This window comes from Seriola lalandi, unplaced genomic scaffold (assembly GCF_002814215.2).
Source record: "Seriola lalandi dorsalis isolate HSWRI2012SDOR001 ecotype SW California unplaced genomic scaffold, Sedor1 jcf7180002054973, whole genome shotgun sequence".
NCBI lineage: Eukaryota > Metazoa > Chordata > Actinopteri > Carangiformes > Carangidae > Seriola > Seriola lalandi.
In genome coordinates, this window is record NW_019525523.1 from 1,084,373 (window position 1) to 1,106,344 (window position 21,972).

The 21,972-nt window shown below is 39.6% G+C and overlaps 3 protein-coding genes across 3 annotated transcripts; all 3 read left to right on the forward strand.

Moving 5' to 3' along the window:
• The first annotated feature begins 1,850 nt into the window (after positions 1–1,850).
• Positions 1,851–5,157, forward strand: arsia (arylsulfatase family, member Ia). Its single transcript, XM_023396074.2, has 2 exons — positions 1,851–2,305; positions 3,294–5,157. Exons 1-2 carry the CDS (start codon positions 1,992–1,994, stop codon positions 4,690–4,692), a joined length of 1,713 nt encoding a protein of 570 aa, XP_023251842.1. The 5' UTR covers positions 1,851–1,991; the 3' UTR covers positions 4,693–5,157.
• A 926-nt stretch (positions 5,158–6,083) lies between these two features.
• LOC111646564 (uncharacterized) lies at positions 6,084–16,470 on the forward strand. The gene is made up of 11 exons (XM_023396094.2): positions 6,084–6,173; positions 6,716–6,845; positions 8,090–8,161; positions 8,295–8,627; positions 9,983–10,093; positions 10,225–11,618; positions 12,640–12,753; positions 14,025–14,345; positions 14,495–14,752; positions 14,854–14,976; positions 15,641–16,470. Exons 7-11 carry the CDS (start codon positions 12,705–12,707, stop codon positions 15,814–15,816), a joined length of 927 nt encoding a protein of 308 aa, XP_023251862.1. The 5' UTR covers positions 6,084–6,173; positions 6,716–6,845; positions 8,090–8,161; positions 8,295–8,627; positions 9,983–10,093; positions 10,225–11,618; positions 12,640–12,704; the 3' UTR covers positions 15,817–16,470.
• Positions 16,471–17,217: 747 nt separating this feature from the next.
• LOC147817356 (uncharacterized) lies at positions 17,218–20,813 on the forward strand. Its single transcript, XM_087171042.1, has 5 exons — positions 17,218–17,362; positions 18,232–18,552; positions 18,702–18,959; positions 19,118–19,243; positions 19,648–20,813. The coding sequence occupies exons 1-5, from the start codon at positions 17,314–17,316 to the stop codon at positions 19,836–19,838; spliced, it is 945 nt and encodes a 314-aa protein (XP_087027168.1). The 5' UTR covers positions 17,218–17,313; the 3' UTR covers positions 19,839–20,813.
• The last annotated feature ends 1,159 nt before the right edge of the window (positions 20,814–21,972 follow it).

The following is a 21,972-nucleotide window of genomic DNA, read 5'->3' on the forward strand; positions in this document are numbered from 1 at the left end:
CACACACACACACACACACACACACACACACACACACACACACACACACACACACACACACACACACACACGGTCACTTGCGGACAACCCTGACAGTCCCGTCTCCTGTCTGTGACATATTGTAAACTTACTATGATCACAATTATCCCGTCTCTCAGCGTGATTGCACAACAGCTCTCTGATTTTTGGTGGGGCTTTTGCGAACAGCTTCAGCTGTCCAAGCCGCTCCCTCTAGGAAAACTACATAAATAAACAGGATGGTGTAAAACTTCAGGTGCACCTCAATCTTTTTTTTCTTCTCTCTCTTTCCTGGCTTGACCTGCCTTAGACTCAGAAGCTCCAAAGATGCCTCCGCCGCTGCCGCTGCTGCTTCTGCTGCTGCTGCTACTGGGCAAACATCCCCAGCCCGCAGCTTCATGCCCCTTTACAGGAGGCTCATACTTCCTTTGGCTGTGCGGTGACCTCCACGCCCACAAGTCCCAGTATCAACATTTCGCAAGGTGTGATGTTTTACCTTCCAGTGTGTTGACCAACTCCTGATGTCGACGGATCTTATTTCTGTGTGCGGGCCATGTTTCACCTCAATGACCTTGAGCTATTCAAAAGATTTTAATTTTAAAGACAAAATATTGTGACATAGTGAATATATATATAGAAGATGGAAATATTAGGGCCTCTTACACAACTGAAACAGTATCTTATGCATGGTATAATATCAGCCTGATAACGGCCCAATCTAACAGGCACATTGGGAATCAGAGTATGAGCTGAGCATGACAGTGTGATGTCTTATCCCATGTAGAGATTGTGATATTAGCACGCTTTGCTAGGTGGGGGGGTGGGGGGGTGTCCAAATCTGTTCCACTATCTGACAAGCAGTTCTGATGGAGTACACTTGCCTTAAATGTTGTGATATCTTCCTTTGTAATTAATACAATTGAAATCACTCTTTGTTTTGGTCATTCACTGTTTTCTACCTTGTGCAGCTCTCCACAGACCTTCACTGACTCCCCAGTCAAAGCGAATCAGCAGCGTGATGAAGGTCTACAGACAAGATGCCGTGGAGCAACAAGTAGCTGTGGCTGAGGCTGTGCAGTCCCGCTGCTTTCTGTTGACCCGCTGGATGATTTGTAAAGTGGTTCTTTGACGCCTGGTTGGAGATGTTATCAGAGTCTGGTAAGTCTGCTCTGTCTCTCTCCTCGGGTCTGCAATACTCATAAAACAGCAGGAATAATAAGAGAGTGTTTGAGAGCGCAGTGGAGTGCAGCGTGGAACAGTGTCTGTGATTGTGTCTGTAGGGCCCCACAACCGCCCCGAGACTCAAATCTCCCCCACAGACCGTGTTTTTCTGAGTGAGGGTCTCTCTGTAGAGCCTCTGTCGTCCACAGCTAAACCAGGTCAGATGGGAATGATTTCTTCCTGCTTTGTAGTCATTTGTAAAGTTGACAGTACGGTTCACTGAAATCAAATGACCATGAAATAGTGGAAATGAAGAGGAGGGTGAATGATGTGACTCTTTTGGCTGATTTAGCATTTTGAAAGCTGCCTCTACGCTGAAGGGAGCGAAATGTGACAGAACTACATTCATCACATGTAGGATATTGCAGAATATTATCCAATTTTAGCACAAATATCAGTGCCTACTAATGTGAGATGTAAACTCACCATAAACACCTGGCTGTAGTAGAAACATTTCTGTGTGTGTTTTTGGGTGGTGGTGCTGGGGGGGGGGCTGATGTTATTTCAGTGAGGCAGCTAGGCAAATGGGCGGGGTTAATGGGACCACTAGGGAAAGTGAAATGCTTTCAAAGAGGCTGAAACAGTCTGGAGAGAGTAAGGATGGAGGTGTAGTGCGCGTTGAGGTCCAGGATTTGCTTTACTGCCATAGAAGCAGTGAGGATATTTTTCATCCCGAGCCCCACTCCTCAATGGTTTAGTGACAACATACTAAATACAAGCTAGTTTGACAAATATAAAGTGAGACAGAAACCATGGCAACGACAGCTCTGACCGGTTTCTCCATGATGAGCCTGCTCAGCCTCGGGTACCTGACCTGGGATACGATGAGTCCTAACCAGGTGGAAAACGAGCCCGACCACATTTTTGGAGACAGGTCTTCTACCCCTCAGCCTCCTCACATCATTTTCATCATGACAGACGATCAGGGATTCAACGACATCGGCTATCACAGCTCTGACATCAGGACACCGGCGCTGGATAAACTGGCCGCGGACGGAGTGAAGCTGGAGAACTATTACATCCAGCCCATCTGCACCCCGTCCCGAAGTCAACTCATCACCGGCAGGTAAAGTGTTATACCTCAGACTGGACACTGGATTTTCTCTTGTTGTGAGTCTGGACCATCATTTCCTAAATAAAAACACTGATGAAATGAAATGATTAGGCTCCATGTATTTTAATAGGCCTACATGTATATGTTTTTGTTAGCTGTAAGATTTGAGTGAATGGAAAGGGGTGTGCAGAACCAAAACCACTGGTAACAATTTATGTAGATAGTTTTGGGATATTGTGCTTCATGCCTCAAAGAGTAAAAGAAAATATCGATGAATGTATTATACAAACAAAAGTAGGCTTGTCTTTTGGACTGTGCCCCAGCGTTACTGAAAAATAAATAAACTTCAGTTTAAGTTCAGTTTAGTGCAATCTTATTCATTTTTCTGATAAAATGAAAGGAGCATGATCATTTATTTTGCCTTGAAACCCATATACCTGCAAAGGTGTAAAAGAACCTCATATTCATATAGACTACATTTTTCGGGAATGGTTTCACTCCAGAAACATGATTATTATTACTATATTAATAGTTGATAATAACTATATTATTATAAAACATTTCCACTGAGATAAGAATTACATTCAGTTTTCTGTAAAAGCAGAATGACTTTAATTTTGAATGGAAATCAGTGTTTCAAACCTATAGCATCAGCCTGAATATAGGATTTGAGAATTATATGAAAGTTTTGACTAAATATTTCTCACAGAAACATCTGGGCCCAGATGGCATAAGGAGGTTAGGCCAAGACAGATGCTGTAAAAGAAAACTTGTAGCTCAGGGCTCAGAGAAAAAACAAAACATATAAAGCCATTTTCCACAGCGCTGTATGTGGCCTCATCTTCATCAAACACTGTTGACCACACATCCACCTGAGGGAGGAAACCTTTATTCAGTCCTTTTCTTTCCTCCTCTTGCCTCTTACCCAGTTTATTATCTGTTGGATTGGATTGTTGATAACACATTAGTCTGACAGTTTTCTTAACCATTAATTCTACAGGTACCAAATTCACACTGGCCTGCAGCACTCCATCATCCGGCCCCGCCAGCCCAACTGCCTGCCCTTTGACCAGGTCACCCTCCCCCAGAGGCTGCAGGAGCTCGGCTACTCCACCCACATGGTCGGCAAGTGGCACCTGGGCTTCTACAAGAAGGAGTGTTTGCCCACTCGCCGTGGCTTCGACACCTACTTCGGCTCCTTAACGGGCAGTGTGAACTACTACACTTACGACTCCTGTGACGGCCCTGGGCTGTGTGGCTTTGACCTCCATGAAGGGGAAGCGGTCGCCTGGGGCCAGAGGGGCAAATACTCCACCCATTTGTACACGCAGAGAGTCCGCAAGATCCTGGCAACCCACGATCCTCAGTCCCAGCCGCTGTTCATCTTCCTCTCCTTCCAAGCTGTTCACACACCCCTGCAGTCTCCGCGGGAGTACATCTACCCTTACCGTGGGCTGGAAAATGTGGCACGCAGGAAGTATGCTGCTATGGTGTCAGCTGTAGACGAGGCAGTTCGAAATATAACATATGCTCTCCGCAAGTACGGTTACTACCAGAACAGCGTCATCATCTTCTCTACTGACAACGGTGGCCAGCCTTTGTCTGGTGGCAGTAACTGGCCGCTCAGAGGACGTAAAGGCACCTACTGGGAAGGTGGCGTCCGGGGTCTGGGGTTTGTCCACAGTCCTCTGCTGAGGAGGAAGCGGAGGGTGAGCAAAGCCTTGGTGCACATTACTGACTGGTATCCCACACTGGTGGGACTAGCAGGTGGCAATGAGTCCCTGACAGAGGGGGTGGATGGGTATAATGTTTGGGAAGCCATCAGTGAAGGTAAAGAGTCACCCAGATTGGAAATCCTCCACAACATCGACCCTCTCTATAACCATGCACGCAGTGGCTCCCTGCAGAAAGGATATGGGATTTGGAACACAGCCATTCAGGCCTCCATCCGAGCCGGAGACTGGAAACTCCTGACAGGAGACCCTGGTTATGGAGACTGGACCCCGCCACAGATCCTTCCAGGTTTTCCCAATGGCTGGTGGAACCTAGAGCGCCACACTCAGCCCCGGAAATCAGTGTGGCTTTTCAACATCTCCGGAGACCCTTACGAACGTTTTGACCTCTCTGAGCAGAGACCAGATGTTGTCAAAGAGCTTTTAGCCAGACTGGTGTACTACAACCGCACTGCGGTGCCGGTAAGGTATCCATCAGAGGACCCACGGGCTGACCCAGTCCTGAATGGAGGTGCCTGGGTCCCCTGGGTGGGAGATGAGGAGGAGGATAGCTGGGACAGTGTTTACCAGAAAAAGAACAAGGATTGGAAGAAGAAGCTCAAACAGTCCAAAAGCAGGTCGTTTTTCAGGAGACTCAACACTAGGATCATGTCCAACAGGATATAGAAAGGACATGACTGAAAAAGATTCAGAAGAGACACTTCTGAAAGACAACGTTTATATCGAGGATGTTTTTAAGTTGGGTTTTTGTTTTCACTGACAAAGTGAATATGCAAGATCCAGCTGCAGTTATTGAGTTGTAGATGGAGGTATATGTTCAGTCCACTGAAAGTATTCATTATTCAACTGGTTTGTATCCATTTGAATAAAAAAAAAAAATTTGCCCCTAAATTGAAAACTACAAACAGAAAAACGTGAGCTGACTCCATTTTACCAGATGATACAAGTATGTAAGCAAATGTGTCTTATTAGCATAAAAGAGACAGTCCTCCCAAGAGAGAGAGATGTATAAGATAAAATTGTTTTATAAAATCAGAATTGCTGTATTTGACAAAGTGACATGCGGAAATCATCTGCAACCATTTGTAACTATGATTAATATAAACTACAACTACCTCTATGTCAATGTGACATTCATTGCAAGCTTTATTTCTTTAACTCAAACTCTTTCTCAGCTTCACCCTTTTATCATGTACACATTTTAAAATAGAGGAATAATAGGAAAATTATTAGTTTTCTTACTGGTTACGAAAAGCAGCAAGAAAACTAGTGTACTTCCTGGGTTTATTTACCACTCTGACTCTAATTATACCCATCACCTTTTTCAATATGTCATCATTCAGTTTATTGACTCTCCAAACATCATACGAAGAGGTTCTTCTTCTTCCATCCTTTGCGTGTCAAATCCTGTCGCCAGGCATGAGCCTTTCTAGTTAAATGAGCTTAAGGGCGTTTGATGAAAGCAACGCGCATTTAGGCGTTTGTCACCACTATTTAATAATAACTTATTACTGTCGAGGGGATTAGTAAAAGGCATCTTACGAGTGGAAAGGGAGCAGAGTCAGTAAGCTTGTAGCTTTGGAAGCACTGATGCTAATTTCTGCCTTGCTTCATTCCCTCACAACAAAACATATTGGATAGCATTCTGTCTAATTAACTCTTCTGCGGTTATGTTGTCCATTCAATCAGTCACATTTCATGTTAACGTCAGCAGATTGGATTGCCATTGGCAGGAGAGCGCAATTGTTGAGACACCAATAATAATACTGTGTTTCGTGAAAAATGTCCAGGCAGGCAGTTATTTGGAGAAAGTACAGGCAAGTGTGTGCCACCTTTTAAAGACCTTCGCGCAAACAATGTCCCCAAATTGTGGACGCAGCATTATGAGTCCATAAAAGAGGTGAACACAACATAGTTACTATGTCAGTTTAAGTAATTTAGAACTAAAAAAAAAAACATCAAAAAACTAATATTATCTAAACTAAAACTCCCACTTTCCCCCCATGATGTGGCAGAAACTTGGTATAGTCCGGTTGGCTACTTCCTCTATTCATCTGCTCTGCTTTCATGGGATCTTTTTATGCACAGGCCTGACCATATGTGTTCCACAGTAACATTGCACTGGGAAGTCAAAGAAAACAATGAGGGTAAGTTAAAGCCAACTTAAGTATAGACAAATGGAGGCGTGGCTGTTCAGAAGTTAACTAATAGAATAGCTACAAATAGAAACCTACTAAATACACTACAGGGATGATAGATGATGCTTGCTTACTGATGTGCAATGTGGATGTGATGTGCATGAGGTCAACAGAAATTTAAATGAGAAACCATCGAGTGTAAATCAAAGACAACTAAGGTGTGTGGCATCAGGAGAGTTACCGGCATTTAAATCAACATCATCACCCTCCTTTTAAAGCTGCACTAATCAATACTTTAATATGAACAATAGATCAAATGATTATGTATAACGTGAAAGTTGTTGCTCATACTGATGAACCCATTTAAGCAGAAAGAAAAAGCATCCATAACAGGCCAAAACAAATAAGAATCTGTAGCCTAGACTAGTCATCCCTCTTTGCTGTCTAAAATAATGTCAATGTGTTTTCTTAAAAATGCATTAATGGTTTTCTATTATCAAAATCTTTGAACAAAAATCAGACATGCTCCTTTTCCTTCGGTTTGACCACAGTGTTTAACTGCGCTTTACTGTGCTGAGGATATATCACTCACTGACACCCACTGAAAATCCCACCGAAAATCGTAAATTGCACTGGGTGTGATGTGCTCGGGTTTCATTGGATTTCACGCCCTTTCCTCAGGTAAGTCTTTCATCTTACAACTCTTTGGAAAGTGAGAAAACTGGCAGGAAAAAGTCACCAACTTCCCTGTCAGTTAGCTCTGGGCCATTTCAATGTACTTATCATAAAAGTCAGAATACATTCTAACTCCATGCATGTTCAGGGTTTAATTTAAGTAATGGCAAACTGATGTTAAACAGTGAATATTTGGTCGCTTGTTCAGGAGGTTCAGGAGTTCGAGATGTGTTCTGGATAGATAGATATACCAAATGAGATAAAATGCCAAGTTCATGAGATAAAAAGTCAAACTTTTGACTGAGTAAAAATTATGAGATAAAAAAATTTAAATTATGAGATAAAACATAAAAGATTTATTCTGAGTCAATATTACAAGATGTCAATATTTTGACTTTTAGTCTCACCTGCAGCTGTGCTGACTGAAGTGCTTTTGTGCTTCAGTGAACTACAGTGTTCACATTGCTCTTTGAACTGAATGAAGAGATTCGAATCAGCGATCATGTAGAAAGCTAATTTGCATTGTTGTGCAGAGTGTGTGGCTCTTGTGTTTTCCGCTGTGTGGCTCAGTGTGACCACCTGCTCTGTTCTCTCCATGACAGAACGCCGACAGAACCTTATGTCTTGTGATGATTTCAGTCTATCTCAAATTCAGATGGACTGTAAAATTTAAATGCTGACCATAATGAATTGAATTATTACAAAGCAGTAACAGATCTCTGGTATCTTGTGTAAATTACAAGTCTCATCATTGGGCTGATTTTTATTAGTGACACTTAAACTGTTGCTTTTTGTGTCCTGCAGTCACTCACATATGCGTGTATAAGTATAATTTCACTTCCAGTTTTTGGGGGACAAGAAACAAGAAGAAAAAACAAAAATAAAACTGTCTTTGCAGTAGCGGTTAAAACATGTTGAAACATGCTTGAGCTGAAATCCCTCTCACACAATGTTACCAAATGCAGTCTTGAGATTCAGTTTCACATGATTTCAACAGAGAGAGGCATGAAAATTTATCCCTGTAGATATTTCCTGAGATACCTTCATAACAACATGCGGTCATAAGTTCATGTTTGCATGGAGAAGTGAGGCGGTTACTTTACTTCCTGCCTTTCAACTCCTCTAACAAACCAACACCCATTTACGGTTTCTTTTCAGTATCTTTCAGCTGTGGTCCCTCATTGATTTATGTCAGTTGTTAGAGTTTTATTCGTGCCAAGTTCATCATTTCTTTGGATTTTTTTTTTTAGGTAAAGGTTCTGGATAACAGAGTATGGAGCAAGTTCTAATTTTTCTTGTGATGTTAGCAGGTGTAACTCATGGTAAGATCCTCATCGTTAAAGAAATAAGCAAATTAAACATTTCGCAAACCCATTGAAAGAGCATTAAAGCATTAAACTCATTTAAGCTGATTTATATACTCTTGTGAATATATCTTTCTCACCTTTCTTTCAGTTGCTGAGACTAGATGTAATAGCACCAAGAACACATATCTGTGCTCTGTCACTCCTGGAGGATCTGTGCACATCCAAGTGATAACCAATGCCAGCGGCCATCAGGTGTGGTGTAAGAAACAGATTCTCGGTGGATCTATCAGTGTGTTCACCCTGAAGAATGAAAAGCTGACGATAAACAGAACATTTAGCAACAGAACAGAGTTTTTCATCAACAACGGGACATTCATGATGACAAACATGGAGAAGAATGATTCTGGTCAGTACATCATGGAGGCGTTTGATTCAAAAGGAGTCTTCGTGAGAAAGATTGATGTTCAACTGGATGTTGAAGGCAAGTATAAAAACAGTTCGCCATCGCTTCATCATCATGAAAATACAAAATACAGTCTGCCAATGTCTGCGATGTAAGACAGAAAACCTAAGAATGTAGAATTCATCAACATCAATCATAGACTGTTTTCAGTTCACTGAGTATGAACACTCAAGACTGTACAGTGTTACCTGCAAAAACTACCACTTCTAAGAGCTGTTACTTCCTCTGTCTGGTGACTTTTTCTCTTATTATCAGCGATGTATATGAATCAAAATCTACATAAAAAGTTATTAAAGTATAACCATGCTTTCTGTTCGGTCACAGATTATTTCTATGTGACCTTTATTTAGCACTGATGAAAGATGTTGTGAAGAAGGGGCGCTCGTGGGGTACATTAACAGGAAATGGCTGTGGTTTAACGGGAGGTTTCAGTATTTGTCACCTTGTGTGTGTGTGTGTGTGTATGTGTGTGTATGTTTTCTTTTTAATATGAATTTTGCCCATGACAATTTGTTTACTAACTAAGGAGTAGAAGATGCATTTGCTATGGTTTCATGTTTGTTTGTATGTTTGGCTTTGTACATGTCAAATTTGTCTTGCACTTTATTCTCAGATTTCTCTGAGAATAAAAATCAAAGCTTGAAATGAAGCACAACCTTAGTTCAGGCAGAGCACTGAAGTCACGCCTGTATGTAGGCTGACTGTGCTCCAGGTGACTGCAGCGTGCTTTACAATGATTGGCTCATTCACATGTATGTAGCTAGCAATGTCCAGTCATAGTTATACTCATACACGTGTGCTGTGTTGGACATTATTACCTGACGCTTATCACTGTTACTCTGCTGGTTACGCTCATGCCTCATTCACTCTCTCCACCACCCCAACCTCCTCCATATTTTGTATTGTTGCTTTAACTAAGATTTAATGTTCATGTGTTCATTAAGGGGGGCAGGGACTTTTCAATCACACCTAACTGTATAACCATTTTCTATAAATGGTCAATTTGTTGACGTACGTTTCTCTGACTGAACAGCATATCATATAGCAGCAGCTGTAGATCTCAGATCAAACTGTTTTGATGTTTTAGTCTGAGTTGATGTATGACAGTCTGCCAGATGGAGCGCCTTGATACTTGTATTTGTATCTGTTTATGGAGCACTTAAACACAACTGGATGCTTTCCCTATTGTATAATGGTGGTTGATGTGGTTGTGTGAAACTGCAGGGTGTGTACCTTTGTCATCTTAGTTTTTGCCCTCATTGTCTGGTGAACAAAATGTGATATATATAAAAACACACAGATTTTTACCTCTAAGTCATATACAGGAAGTGAATATATTCTATATAATTACCAGTGTGGCCTCTTCTTTGTAGAACTCGCTTCTTCCAACCTGATGCCAGTCTTGGCTGGAGTGGGTGCTTTACTGCTACTGATAGTGATTTTTACTGTTTCTTGCTGTGTGTGCAAGTGTCGAAAGAAGTCAGGTAAGACTTAACAGGCTTGCATGTGATCTAAAAAGGTCAATAAATAATGACAGCATATCAGTCAATACCATTATATTTTGGTGAAATACAGCTGCTTTAAGTGCTGAATTCTTTTCTTTTCTTTTCTGCAGACTCGGGGATATAACGGAGAACAAACATATTCATTATGAGTTTGGACTTTGATGAACTCACCTGTGGATCATTATCAGCCGACAGTGATCTAACGTCTCCAAGAGCCAACAGCAAACAGGACTTTTAGCATAAGTTAAGAGCTGGAAAAGACTGTGGAGTTTTCCTTTTGTATCTGGCATTAACACTGAAAAAGATTTTGAATAGAAAACACTTGTGTAACAATGGTGAAATGTTATGTCCTTCATGTTGATCTAATATTAGTATAACAGCTGCAGCAGCTGCGTAACCATATTCGTGAGGTCAGTGATCAGAATAAAGTGGTGTGACTCTGTACTTTTGATCTCTCTTCTTTTTTTCAAACACAGGGTTATTTTTTTCTTTTTACTTCACTTCAATAGCAGTGGTCTGTTTACGCAGGTTAAACATTTGATACATATGGAAGTCGAATGTTCATGTTCAATTTGTCATATTTATCACTAGAGATTTGAATATGATTTTGTGACTGGAAGTTTTACATAATGGGAGGATGTAGACGATGGCAAAGGCTTTATGGATTTAGAATCACTATTATTGACCGTCATAAAACATTTTATTGATGTAAACAAACTTTTAACAGCAACAGAAAACTTTACTAACTACAATGTTAGTGCTTGTACTGAAAATTATAACTATCAATGACTTTAAGGACTATCAGGAGGTAAAGTGACTAAAGTAGTTTATTTCTAAAGCACGACTGTCCGACTGGTATTAGTTGATACCGAAGCTGATTAAACATATAGTGTTGTGACAACATATGCAGGCTGTGTTTGGGTTCACTTACATTATCTCATGGTTAAGTAACATTTGTTTACTCTATGTTCGCTTTTAAGTGTAGGTTTGTGTTAAGTTTTCAGGGTGGATATGAGAAATGTCCTTCATCGTGTATACTGTATGTCTTAGCAGTGGAGACAGTTGTTTTCAATAACATGTGATTTTCTGTGTAGAATAGCTGAAAGTTAATCGTTGTAAAACTAAAATGAAATCTTGAACCTCTTCTGTCCGGGATTATACTGGTGTCTGTCAAGCGTTATTGGTAAGTAAGACCCAAATGCAGCCAACACAGAGGAGACGGTACAGAATGTTTAATAAACTTAACAAAGAAGCTAACACCCAACACTGGGAAACACAGGTGAAGTACAGGGAAACACAAGGGAAGAACAAGGAAACACAGGAACTTAAACAAGAAACAGGAACAGGCAACATTAACAGACTAAGGGTAAAGCAGACATGAACAGACTGAGGCCAACCAGACGTGAACAGGAGACGTGAACCAATGAAGACAAACCCAGTAATCAACAGACGAACCGACACAGACAAAGGGGAGCACAAAGACTATATAGACACAGGAGGCAAGGTGATTGCACACAGGTGAAACACATTAGGGCGGGGCAGACAATCACTACACAAAAACAAGACCAAGACAGGAAGCAAAACACTGAGACACACAAGGAAACCTTATTACAAAATAAAACAGGAAGTGACAAAGTCCAAAACAAAACTAACAAAAAGTGTCTGCCATAGCAAACCATGACAGTGTCTCACTTTGTCCAGTATCACTTTGAATAAAGAGAGATTCAACACTGTGCACACAGGAACACTGTCCAAATGCTTTCATTGTGGGAATCTATGTCCATGGATCTAAATTTGGATGAAGTGCAACAGGCAGAATGTAAATAACAGGAATAGTAGAATAAAAGAGAAGATCTTTGTGTGGAAAGATGTGTCTGTGGTTTATGCTGTATTTTGACAGTTTTACGCAAAAATTTTTTCACTTCCCGCACAGCTAAATGTAACGCAATCCTTTCTCATATATTATGCTGCAACATAACACGTTATGTAACTTCAGAAAACATGTCACAACCTCTGCTAGGATTCTGGACATGGGCATCTGTTTACGGGCTGTGCCTCAGTTTTCTTTCACTTTCTTTGAAGTCCATGGAGAATAATTTGAGCGTCTAGTCATCGTGTTCCCAAACTCACTCAAATTATGTATGGCTTGATGACGGACACGAGACTTTACTCTGTCAAACTGGCTTCGTACGGTGCACACAAGCATTCTGGGTATGAACACAACATCAACTGCCCTGCTAAAACATTGTTTACCTAAGTTTCATTAGATGATGTTGATTTTCACTTTTTCAATTAGTTGGATACAGTGCAAAAGTCAGCCATATTGTATTTTTGTATGTGTTGTCTGTTGTGGTTTCATACGTGTTAATTTCTTTCTTGGCCCACAAACTGCATGCACTGATAGCCACTTCCTCTTCCCCCTCTCAAATATAAAAATAACCTGCTCAATTCTCAGAACTTTGTATCTACAGCGGACAGGACACATTTCAGACTGATCAGTGCTGGATGTGCATGTTTGCACTCAGGTGAAGAAGAGGAGTTTGTCTGAAAGCTGCTGACGGGGTCAACAGAGGCTGAACAGTGAGGAGACATGAAAGCTGTGGTTGGACTGTTGCTGATGCTGCTCCGAGTCTCTCATGGTGAGCTGCTCAGATTTCTTCAACACAATTTACTGGATTAAGTATAGTCACTGTCTGTGTTATGGAGCTCAAACATTGACCCTCGCTGGGACCAAATTCATTCAAGAATCGTGACATGGAAATGAATTAAATATAATTATGTTATTTTAACTTTTAACTGCAATTGACTGGCATAAATCTATAACTACGCAGAAATAAAGTGAAAGCTTTCTTTTGTTTAATTTTCAGTGATTGTTTATGGATGACTTTTTCTAAATAAGAAATTAACTTTACCATTGTTAGCTGTTTTTTTAATAAATAAAATTGAAACTCAGATACAAATGACAGATACAAAAGACACACAAGAGCACAAGAAAATGAAAATTTTAAGAACATACTTCAAATTGACATTTGATAAAACTCTTGACAGTGACTTACTCATTAAAGTCTGTAATGATTCTGGTTGAATCTGTGATATAAGGCCAATAAGCAAAAAGATGCATGTCTTATTTTATTTTAATTACTGTACATGAAACGAAGGATTGCAAAATAAAGCTAATGCTGAATCATAGTAACACACTGTTACAACACAAATACAAATATTCAATAACTAAAGACACTGCCAAGGGGAGGGGCTTCACGTTTGTGCAATGATTTGCAGTCATATTTCATGGCTCTATTGCACAAGAAGTCGTTCTTGTCTGCATAATGAGAGACTGTGAAATGAAACAGTTTACACCATTGAAGTTTGATTTTTATTTTTTTTAGTTCAAATTTTTCATGTCAAATTTCATTCAAGTTCATTAATTAATCCAATTTAGTTGCTTTAAAGTTCACTGCGTGATACTTCTGAGGAAATATTGAGACCTGAGACACCATGTTTTTATGGTTGTATCTTTATTTAAAGATAAAATCTAAAACACAGCCTAAAGTATAATTTGTAATCTTTGGTAGGTTTTGGGAACTTCATTAAAATTTAAAGATAAATGTGCAACACGAGTGTCAATGACTGTAGTTAACTTGACTTAAACACAGAATGTTTGACAGAAAATGTCATAGTAAAGTAGCTAAACGAAAATTGTTCACCAGTCATAGACCTGTGTAATACTGAGCTGCCAATGAATTACAGCTGTTTGCATATTTTAAGGTACTGGTAGTCAGAAAGAGACAGACGCAGCAAACATACTATTTATGTTTTTGATTTAAAACTTTAATATAATTGTCCATTCATAAACATTCTTTAATTTAGAAAACGTGGAATGATGAAAATGTTGTTTTTTTCTTAATATCAGGTGTGGAAATCTACTGTGACGGCAGACAGGATGGAGCTCAGTGTTATGGAGCTTTGGGAGGAACTGTGGTCCTCCGGCTGATGGACAGCGCCTCAGAAATAACTAAATACCGATGGAAATTCAACACAACAGTAATACTCAACGGGAAAACGAATAGGATTGACTCTAATCTGATAGCAAACAGATCCGTCTTTACTCCCAGTAAAGGAACATTTAGGATCAATGACCTGAGCAGGACTGATGGTGGTGTATATACCCTAGAAACATTTGATTCCAGTGGAAAGAGTTTAGAGCCTCGGACTCTACAGTTGTTCATTCAAGGTAAATAACTTTTTTTACTTACTGGAGAATTTAGTAATATTGATATATCTCATATTCTACAGATAAACTACACATATCTCATAGTCTCCACATATCTGTATTTTATACCTATTGATAGCAACATAAACCAGTGAGTGTGTTTTTCTCAGCTCCTGTGTCGTCTGTCCTGCTGGTCACTGAGTGTCTGTCCCAGGGAGAGATGAGGGCGTCCTGCTCCTCTGAGGGAGGGGACAGTCCTCAGTACAGCTGGACTCTGGGTGGACGCACACTGACACACACTGAGCTCCTCTCTGGAAATCATGAGACTAACAACATCACTCTGAAACAACACGTCTCAGGACGTCTGGTCTGCTCAGTCAAGAATAATGTCAGCCATGTCTCCAAAGAGGAGACGATATCTAACTGTGGTGAGTGAGAACATGAGATGAAAACAGCTTGATGATATTGACATTGATGATTATGGTCACTCTGTACATCAGTCATGGTTAATCTGTTTCTTTCCCATAAGGCTTCATCTACATTAATTGCACGTCTAATGGGACGCACATATCACAGTGGGTGTTTGCAGCCAATAACACACTGTGTATTGAGCCGACAACAGCCCCTACCACGGTCAGAGACACTACTGTGGGTAAGGAGATGGACTTTGTGTCCTCCACTCACATCACACCTTTCTATCAGTCTGGATTTCTCACGGTACATTTTAACTGTAGCTCTATCAACACAGGGAGCTATCTCTCATCCAAGTATAAACACACACGAGAGTTTACTTTATGTATGTTCAGCAAGTCAACCTGGGATTAATCTGTAAAAATTAAACGTTGTTCACTAACCACTGTACTTCACAACCTACTGGGGGACAGAGTGACAAGTTCAGAGGACAGAGAAGAAGAATAAATAATGATCAGTCATCACTGATTCTTCCATTAAACATGCAACTTTATAATTTTAATATAGTATGAAGTGGGATTTTTTTGTGTATGAAATTGGACTCAGAGTCATAACACTGATGATTATAATCAAACTGCAACTTAAGCATGATTGATTTGTTTTCTTGCTCAAATAATTCAGTAGTGTAAGTAACGCCTTGTTAATCAATGAAGCAACAGCCTCACACAATCTATTGTCACTATTACAATGTCCCTATCAATAGATATTGACATTTTTATCGGTCACAGTAACTGAGACCTCCACCATGGGTCTGGTCACTGGCATCATAGAATCCCTTTAACATGAACTTTGCTGTCATTGTGCTAATATCTAACAATTGGTCTTTGTGCCTCTTGTTTGAACAGATCCCTCCCTGCTCATATGTGGTTTGCTCTTCGCTGTGGCAGTTCTTTCAGTGGTTGGGATTGCCATGTTTTTTCATTTGAAGATGAGGAAATACAAGAAAACCAAAGTGCCTGCCACATCACGAGCAATGGAGTATTCAGAGAACTCCTTTTCGGTGGTTGAATTGAGGAGTTGATCTAATCATTAACATTTTGGTTATGCAGTTCATCTCTGCTTCTAATATCACAGGTGGAGACCTCAGACATTTTCACCTTGTCACATCCCTGGTTGTTGACTTGACGTGAAAATGATCAGTGGAGTCCCACATACTACCTGCCTATTATCAAAAGACCTTTGTCGCTAATTTAAATAGTATTTTAAAAAATATTAAGTGTTAAATTAAGTGTTACAGTACAATCACAGACATTTTAGGGCTAAATGTATTAGTTACAACTTTCAGCTGTAAGAATCAGTGAATCAGTTTATCCAGAAGCAAAATGCGTTATTAAAGTGTAAATAAAGCTTGTATTGTCACATTAGAAATGCAGCTTGTGATGTTGTTTGGAAATTAGTTTAATGTAGATTTTCATGTTGTTTTTTCTTACTGCTATACTGCAATTATTGTTTTTTTTCACTTTTTTAAAATGTATAAACATTATATATATGACGTGTTTTGTATATTCATTAATGTAACTGAAGTGTTTGACTTAGACAAGTGAATGATGTAACTCTTTATTTTGTTTTTCACTGGATCAAATTTGGGAAAAAGTTCTGTTTCACTCCCATGTTTATAAACATCACTGATGTAAACAAACTTTTAAAAGATTTTAACATTAAAAGCTTAAATTTAGTTGTTTTATAGTGTTTTGTTTTCTTAATTAAAGCCATCAGTCAGTCAATCGACCATGTGTCTTGCTAATCACAGATTGTACCTTTAAAAACAGCTGAGTTTCATTTTATTTCAGACCATGCAGAAATAGATAAACACTTTCATGCTAAAGATTAAATCCAGGTAAAAAGACCATTGAACCATATCATACAGTGGCCCACGGGTCAACACAGATGCAAAAGCCACAACATGACTTGTGGCTTTTACATTTGTGTTGTGGCTTTTGCATTGTGTTGACCCATCGGGCCACTGTTTACTACGTTTTCTGTTGCCTTGACATCCTTCTTTCAATATAATGCAGTCCAGTACAACACCGCTAGTAACTGTGACCTCAGAAATGATCATATGATAAGGTTAACACATTTATGAAATTGTCAACTAAAACCGTCCATTATGAGTGTCACAAAGACAGATGTCATGGCAGGGTTACTGTGTTGGATTACTTTATGTTTTACAGGTGAACCTAATAAAGTGGCCTCTAAAGGTATAGAAGTTAGAGTTGTCATAGACATATCGATATGCGTTTGATGGTACTGTAAATTTAGAGAACACACAGAAAAATAGAGGAACAACAATTAGAGAAATGAGAGAACTGAGGACTTAAAGGCAGCATCTGCAGGAAGAAGACAACGTGCGTTTCTTTTTTGGGCTTAAATTAGTTTCTAGGTAGTGATTATGTTCAATTCATTTCCCTTTTCACCTCCACACATAACATTTCCACAGCTTCTGTTTTGATGCTGATCACTAACAGGACTCAGTTCTGACTGGTCGGTGTCAGCTGTACGGGCCGAACACCGATGAGACATGGAAACTGTGTTTGGACTGTTGCTGATGCTGCTTGGAGTCTCTCATGGTGAGCTTGTCCACTATTTGAAATATTAATATTGGATTTGGTATATTGTGTGAAAAAGACATTTTGTGTTGTCGATTTTATGCAGCCATGAGATCAATCATAGTCAATAACTGCACTGATTCCAGAATGGAAAGTAAGTAGTAAAGTAGTAAATAAAGGATTTAATAAATGAATGAATTCCAAACTGAGCTGGGAACTAGGATTTCAGGGATTATTGTCACACCATGGCCCATGAAATGAAGCAAAACACATTGTTTAGTGATGGGTTAGATCTGTGATCGACTGCCAGTAGCCTCAATGCTTCAATGTTGCAACAAACTGAAAACTTTCTGTGGGTTAAATTTAATTTGTTAAGTCTGTAAAAGCAAATGAAATTGTAAGAAATTTGGACACAAATCACAGAATGTGAGAACATTTTAATTTAATTTTAAGCAGTGGCACAACTCTAACGTACCAAAGATTAGGATGTGAAATTATCAGGAGTCAGTCTCAGGGAATTTTAAAGGCCAAACAGACCTGTGTAATTCTCAGCGGCCTGTTCTCCAGCTGTGGTCCACAGAGAAATGTAGCAAGCTAAACTACACCAACATGGCAAAAGTAGTTTAGGCTACTACATCAGTAGTAGTTGTTTTAAATTGAACCAACTTCAAGGCAAATCAATGCCATCTCACTGATCAATACTTGATCAATAAAAGAGCTTTGCTATGGAAAATCTATTTGATTCAGACGACAGCAACATTACCACCACACTACCAAGAAGTATAGTTAAACTAGTACTACTGCCCAATACTGATTTTACAATACTTCATTCTTATTGTCATTCATGTTGTAAAGATAAAAAGATAAAAGTGGTTTACATCTTTTTCCAGGTGTGGAAATCTACTGTGACGGCAGACAGGATGCAGCTCAGTGTTATGGAGCTTTGGGAGGAACTGTGGTCCTCCGGCTGATGGACAGCGCCTCAGAAATAACTAAATACCGATGGAAATTCAACACAACAGTAATACTCAACGGGAAAACGAATAGGATTGACTCTAATCTGATAGCAAACAGATCCATCTTTACTCCCAGTAATGGAACATTTAGGATCAATGACCTGAGCAGGACTGATGGTGGTGTATATACCCTAGAAACATTTGATTCCAGTGGAAAGAGTTTAGAGCCTCGGACTCTACAGTTGTTCATTCAAGGTAAATAACTTTTTTTACTTACTGGAGAATTTAGTAATATTGATATATCTCATATTCTACAGATAAACTACACATATCTCATAGTCTCCACATATCTGTATTTCATACCTATTGATAGCAACATAAACCAGTGAGTGTGTTTTTCTCAGCTCCTGTGTCCTCTGTCCGGCTGGTCACTGAGTGTCTGTCCCAGGGAGAGATGAGGGCGTCCTGCTCCTCTGAGGGAGGGGACAGTCCTCAGTACAGCTGGACTCTGGGTGGACGCACACTGACACACACTGAGCTCCTCTCTGGAAATCATGAGACTAACAACATCATTCTGAAACAACACGCTGCAGAACGTCTGGTCTGCTCAGTCAAGAATAATGTCAGCCATGTCTCCAAAGAGGAGATGATATCTAACTGTGGTGAGTGAGAACGTCTGGAAAACACGAGAACAGCCCCTACCACAATCACAGAAATCAAGGCGTCTGCACTGTGGGTTAAAAACAGCTTGATGATGCTGACACTGATGATTATGGTCATTCTGTACATCAGTCATAGTTGATCTGTTTCTTTCCTGTAGGCTTCATCTTCATAAACTGTACATTATGTGACGGGACACACATATCACAGTGGGTGTTTGCAGCCAATAACACACTGTGTATTGAGTCGACAACAGTCCCTACCACGGTCAGAGACACTACTGTGGGTAAGGAGATGGACTTTGTGTCCTCCACTCACATCACACCTTTCTATCAGTCTGGATTTCTCACGGTACATTTTAACCGTAGCTCTATCAACACAGGGAGCTATCTCTCATCCAAGTATAAACACACACGAGAGTTTACTTTATGTATGTTCAGCAAGTCAACCTGGGATTAATCTGTAAAAGTTAAACGTTGTTCACTAACCACTGTACTTCACAACCTACTGGGGGACAGAGTGACAAGTTCAGAGGACAGAGAAGAAGAATACATAATGATCAGTCATCACTGATTCTTCCATTAAACATGCAACTTTTTCATTTTAAAACAGTATGAAGTGGGATTTTAAATTTGACTCTTATGTCACAGCCCTGACTGACGTGATTTTTGTGTCTCTTTATTAAAACAGATAACTCCCTGCTCATATGTGCTTTGAGAGCATCTGTGGCAATTCTTTCAATAATCGGGATCACTGTCTATTTTATTTGGAAGAAAAAGAAATTGGGGAAATCTGAGGGCTCTGCCATCCCACCAACGCCAGAATATCCGGACAACTCTGTTTTGATGGTTGAAATGAGAAATTCCACATATGAACTTTAACTTTCTGAAATGAACAGTTTAGTGTCGTCTCTCTTGCTGTGTCGGCTCATGTCTTTGTGGGTGTGAAATAATCATTGAGAGTAAAAATTCTCTGTGTTTTCATTCTCTACTAACCTACATCTGACTGTTGTGTTGATAGTTTAGCAGCTCACTGTGACTGCTTTTCCATTTTCACTGCACCACTGCCTTTGGAGAGTGATAAAGCATCCAGAGGTCCACAGCTGCAGCTGTGATCACAGAGCAGAGAAAACATTAGAGGTAAATGTACAGTTGATCTATACAAAACGTTTTCTTTCATTTCTGCTGAATTAAATGACAGTACATAAAAATTAAAACAATTAATAGTAAGTGTGAATGGTATCAGCTGATGTAAAAACCTGTTTGTCCTGAAGCAAAATGTGACACTGTAAAAAGAACTTAAAGCATCACGTTAGCAGTGAAACTCATTTTGATGCCAGTTGAAAATGATTGATTTCCATATCACTTTTCCATTTCATCACTGTACAGTGAAAACAATGTATATACAGACTTGGTGATTTCGATTTTTTCAGTTAAATTGAAGGATTAAATGTTGCTCGATGGGTTGAGAACATGACTCTTTCACTTCTTCATGTAAATCAACCGTTTTGCGACACAGTGGATTATCTGAAAAAGGAACTGTCACTAAACACAAATAGCAGAATTTACTTATAAAAGAAAAGTTGATGTTTTGGAAATAGGCGGTTTTCTCGTGCGTACAGGTGCTTGGCTTAGTGATTTTGCATCAAAATATGTTTTTTAAGATTGTGTATTACAGCCCAAACTTTTTTTTTTTTTTTACACCATCATAAATTACAGGTATAGTCACACATATGCTTAAAGTACATAACTCAGAAATGATGGAGTTATGTAGATAACAATTTTGTGTATTTCTCCCACGTTTTCAAACATTAATTGTATAAAACCGTTTAAAGCATTAAAAAGCAAGCTTTTTAATTTTGTTGTGTATTAAAAACGTGTCAGTCAGTCACTAATGTGTGATTTGTCGTCACTCAGTTTAGCCAAGTTCCTGTTTTGTTGACAGTTTAATCACGGACTGCACCTTTAATGACTGCAGAGAACCAAGTAAAACTTCCAGACTCATTTTCAGTTGTAGGAGGTGTGAGGTTTCCCTCTGCTGGTTTACAGAGGTGCCACTGTTGCTCACAGATGACCCTGTATTCAGTGAAACTCTCTGTTGAGAACATGCAAACATCAGAAAACATAATTATTAACATTAAAACAATATTTGCATTAGCAGTACATTCATTCATTTTGCTGATACGGCCTTCAGAGGCTTCTCTGAAACAGTCTGCTTCTCTAGATACTACATGTGAAAAATCCTGCTTAATTGCTACAAGTGCAATGTGTCGAGCCTTTGAATATTTCAAGCCATTTGCCTTCAAACAAGCTGCCAGTAGAGGGCGACCTAATCTAAGGCGACGACAAAGGGAGAGAGAGAGGGGGCGGAGGACGACATAATATATTTAGCTGGTGAGCATCAAACCAGGAACATTACAGAGAAACCACATGAGGCTCAGACCAATGTGAGAAAAGAGCAGAGCGTGAAGTGAAGTGTAATGTTTGAGCATCTTGTGTGTGTGTGTCTCCACTGCAAATGAGGAACTGAAATGACCAACTGATCTGAATAATCTTCTTCCTTTGACATGAAGTAACTGGGAGAGCAAAAAAAAAAAACCCAGACCAAAAATGACATAAACAGATGTCTCCAGGAAGTTTTTTGACAAGATGTTTTGGTTTGTAAGTTTGCAGAAGTTTAGCACTGGAAATAATACATTTCAAATATAGCTGGCAGCTGTGAAGACAACTGATGAGCAGAGACTTGGATTTGTTAAACTGGCTCGTAGCTATTTTTTTGTACGAATAAGCTGCCTCAAAGTTCGACACTCATTTTGACCCATCTCAGGTTGATGTCAGAATATTGCTTTTTCTCAGTTCGTCAAGAGCAGGAGAGTTTAGGTGGTCTTATAAGGATAGTATGGAAAGTATTGTAAAAAAAGGCAACAAAGGAATGAACTGTCCAATAATAAAGACTGATGTTGTCGATTGCTGTTTTACCACTCCATCTAGAGGTTAAAGGTGTGTAAAAAAAAAA

Coding starts and splice junctions, on each gene's coding strand:
- arsia (XM_023396074.2), top strand. CDS start 1,992: ATGGCAACGACAGCTCTGACCGGTTTCTCCATGATGAGCCTGCTCAGC. Junction 2,306..3,293: donor AGTCAACTCATCACCGGCAG/GTAAAGTGTTAT, acceptor TTAATTCTACAG/GTACCAAATTCACACTGGCC.
- LOC111646564 (XM_023396094.2), top strand. CDS start 12,705: ATGAAAGCTGTGGTTGGACTGTTGCTGATGCTGCTCCGAGTCTCTCAT. Junction 14,346..14,494: donor TCTACAGTTGTTCATTCAAG/GTAAATAACTTT, acceptor TGTTTTTCTCAG/CTCCTGTGTCGTCTGTCCTG. Junction 14,753..14,853: donor GGAGACGATATCTAACTGTG/GTGAGTGAGAAC, acceptor CTTTCCCATAAG/GCTTCATCTACATTAATTGC.
- LOC147817356 (XM_087171042.1), top strand. CDS start 17,314: ATGGAAACTGTGTTTGGACTGTTGCTGATGCTGCTTGGAGTCTCTCAT. Junction 17,363..18,231: donor GCTGCTTGGAGTCTCTCATG/GTGAGCTTGTCC, acceptor ATCTTTTTCCAG/GTGTGGAAATCTACTGTGAC. Junction 19,244..19,647: donor GGTCAGAGACACTACTGTGG/GTAAGGAGATGG, acceptor TTATTAAAACAG/ATAACTCCCTGCTCATATGT.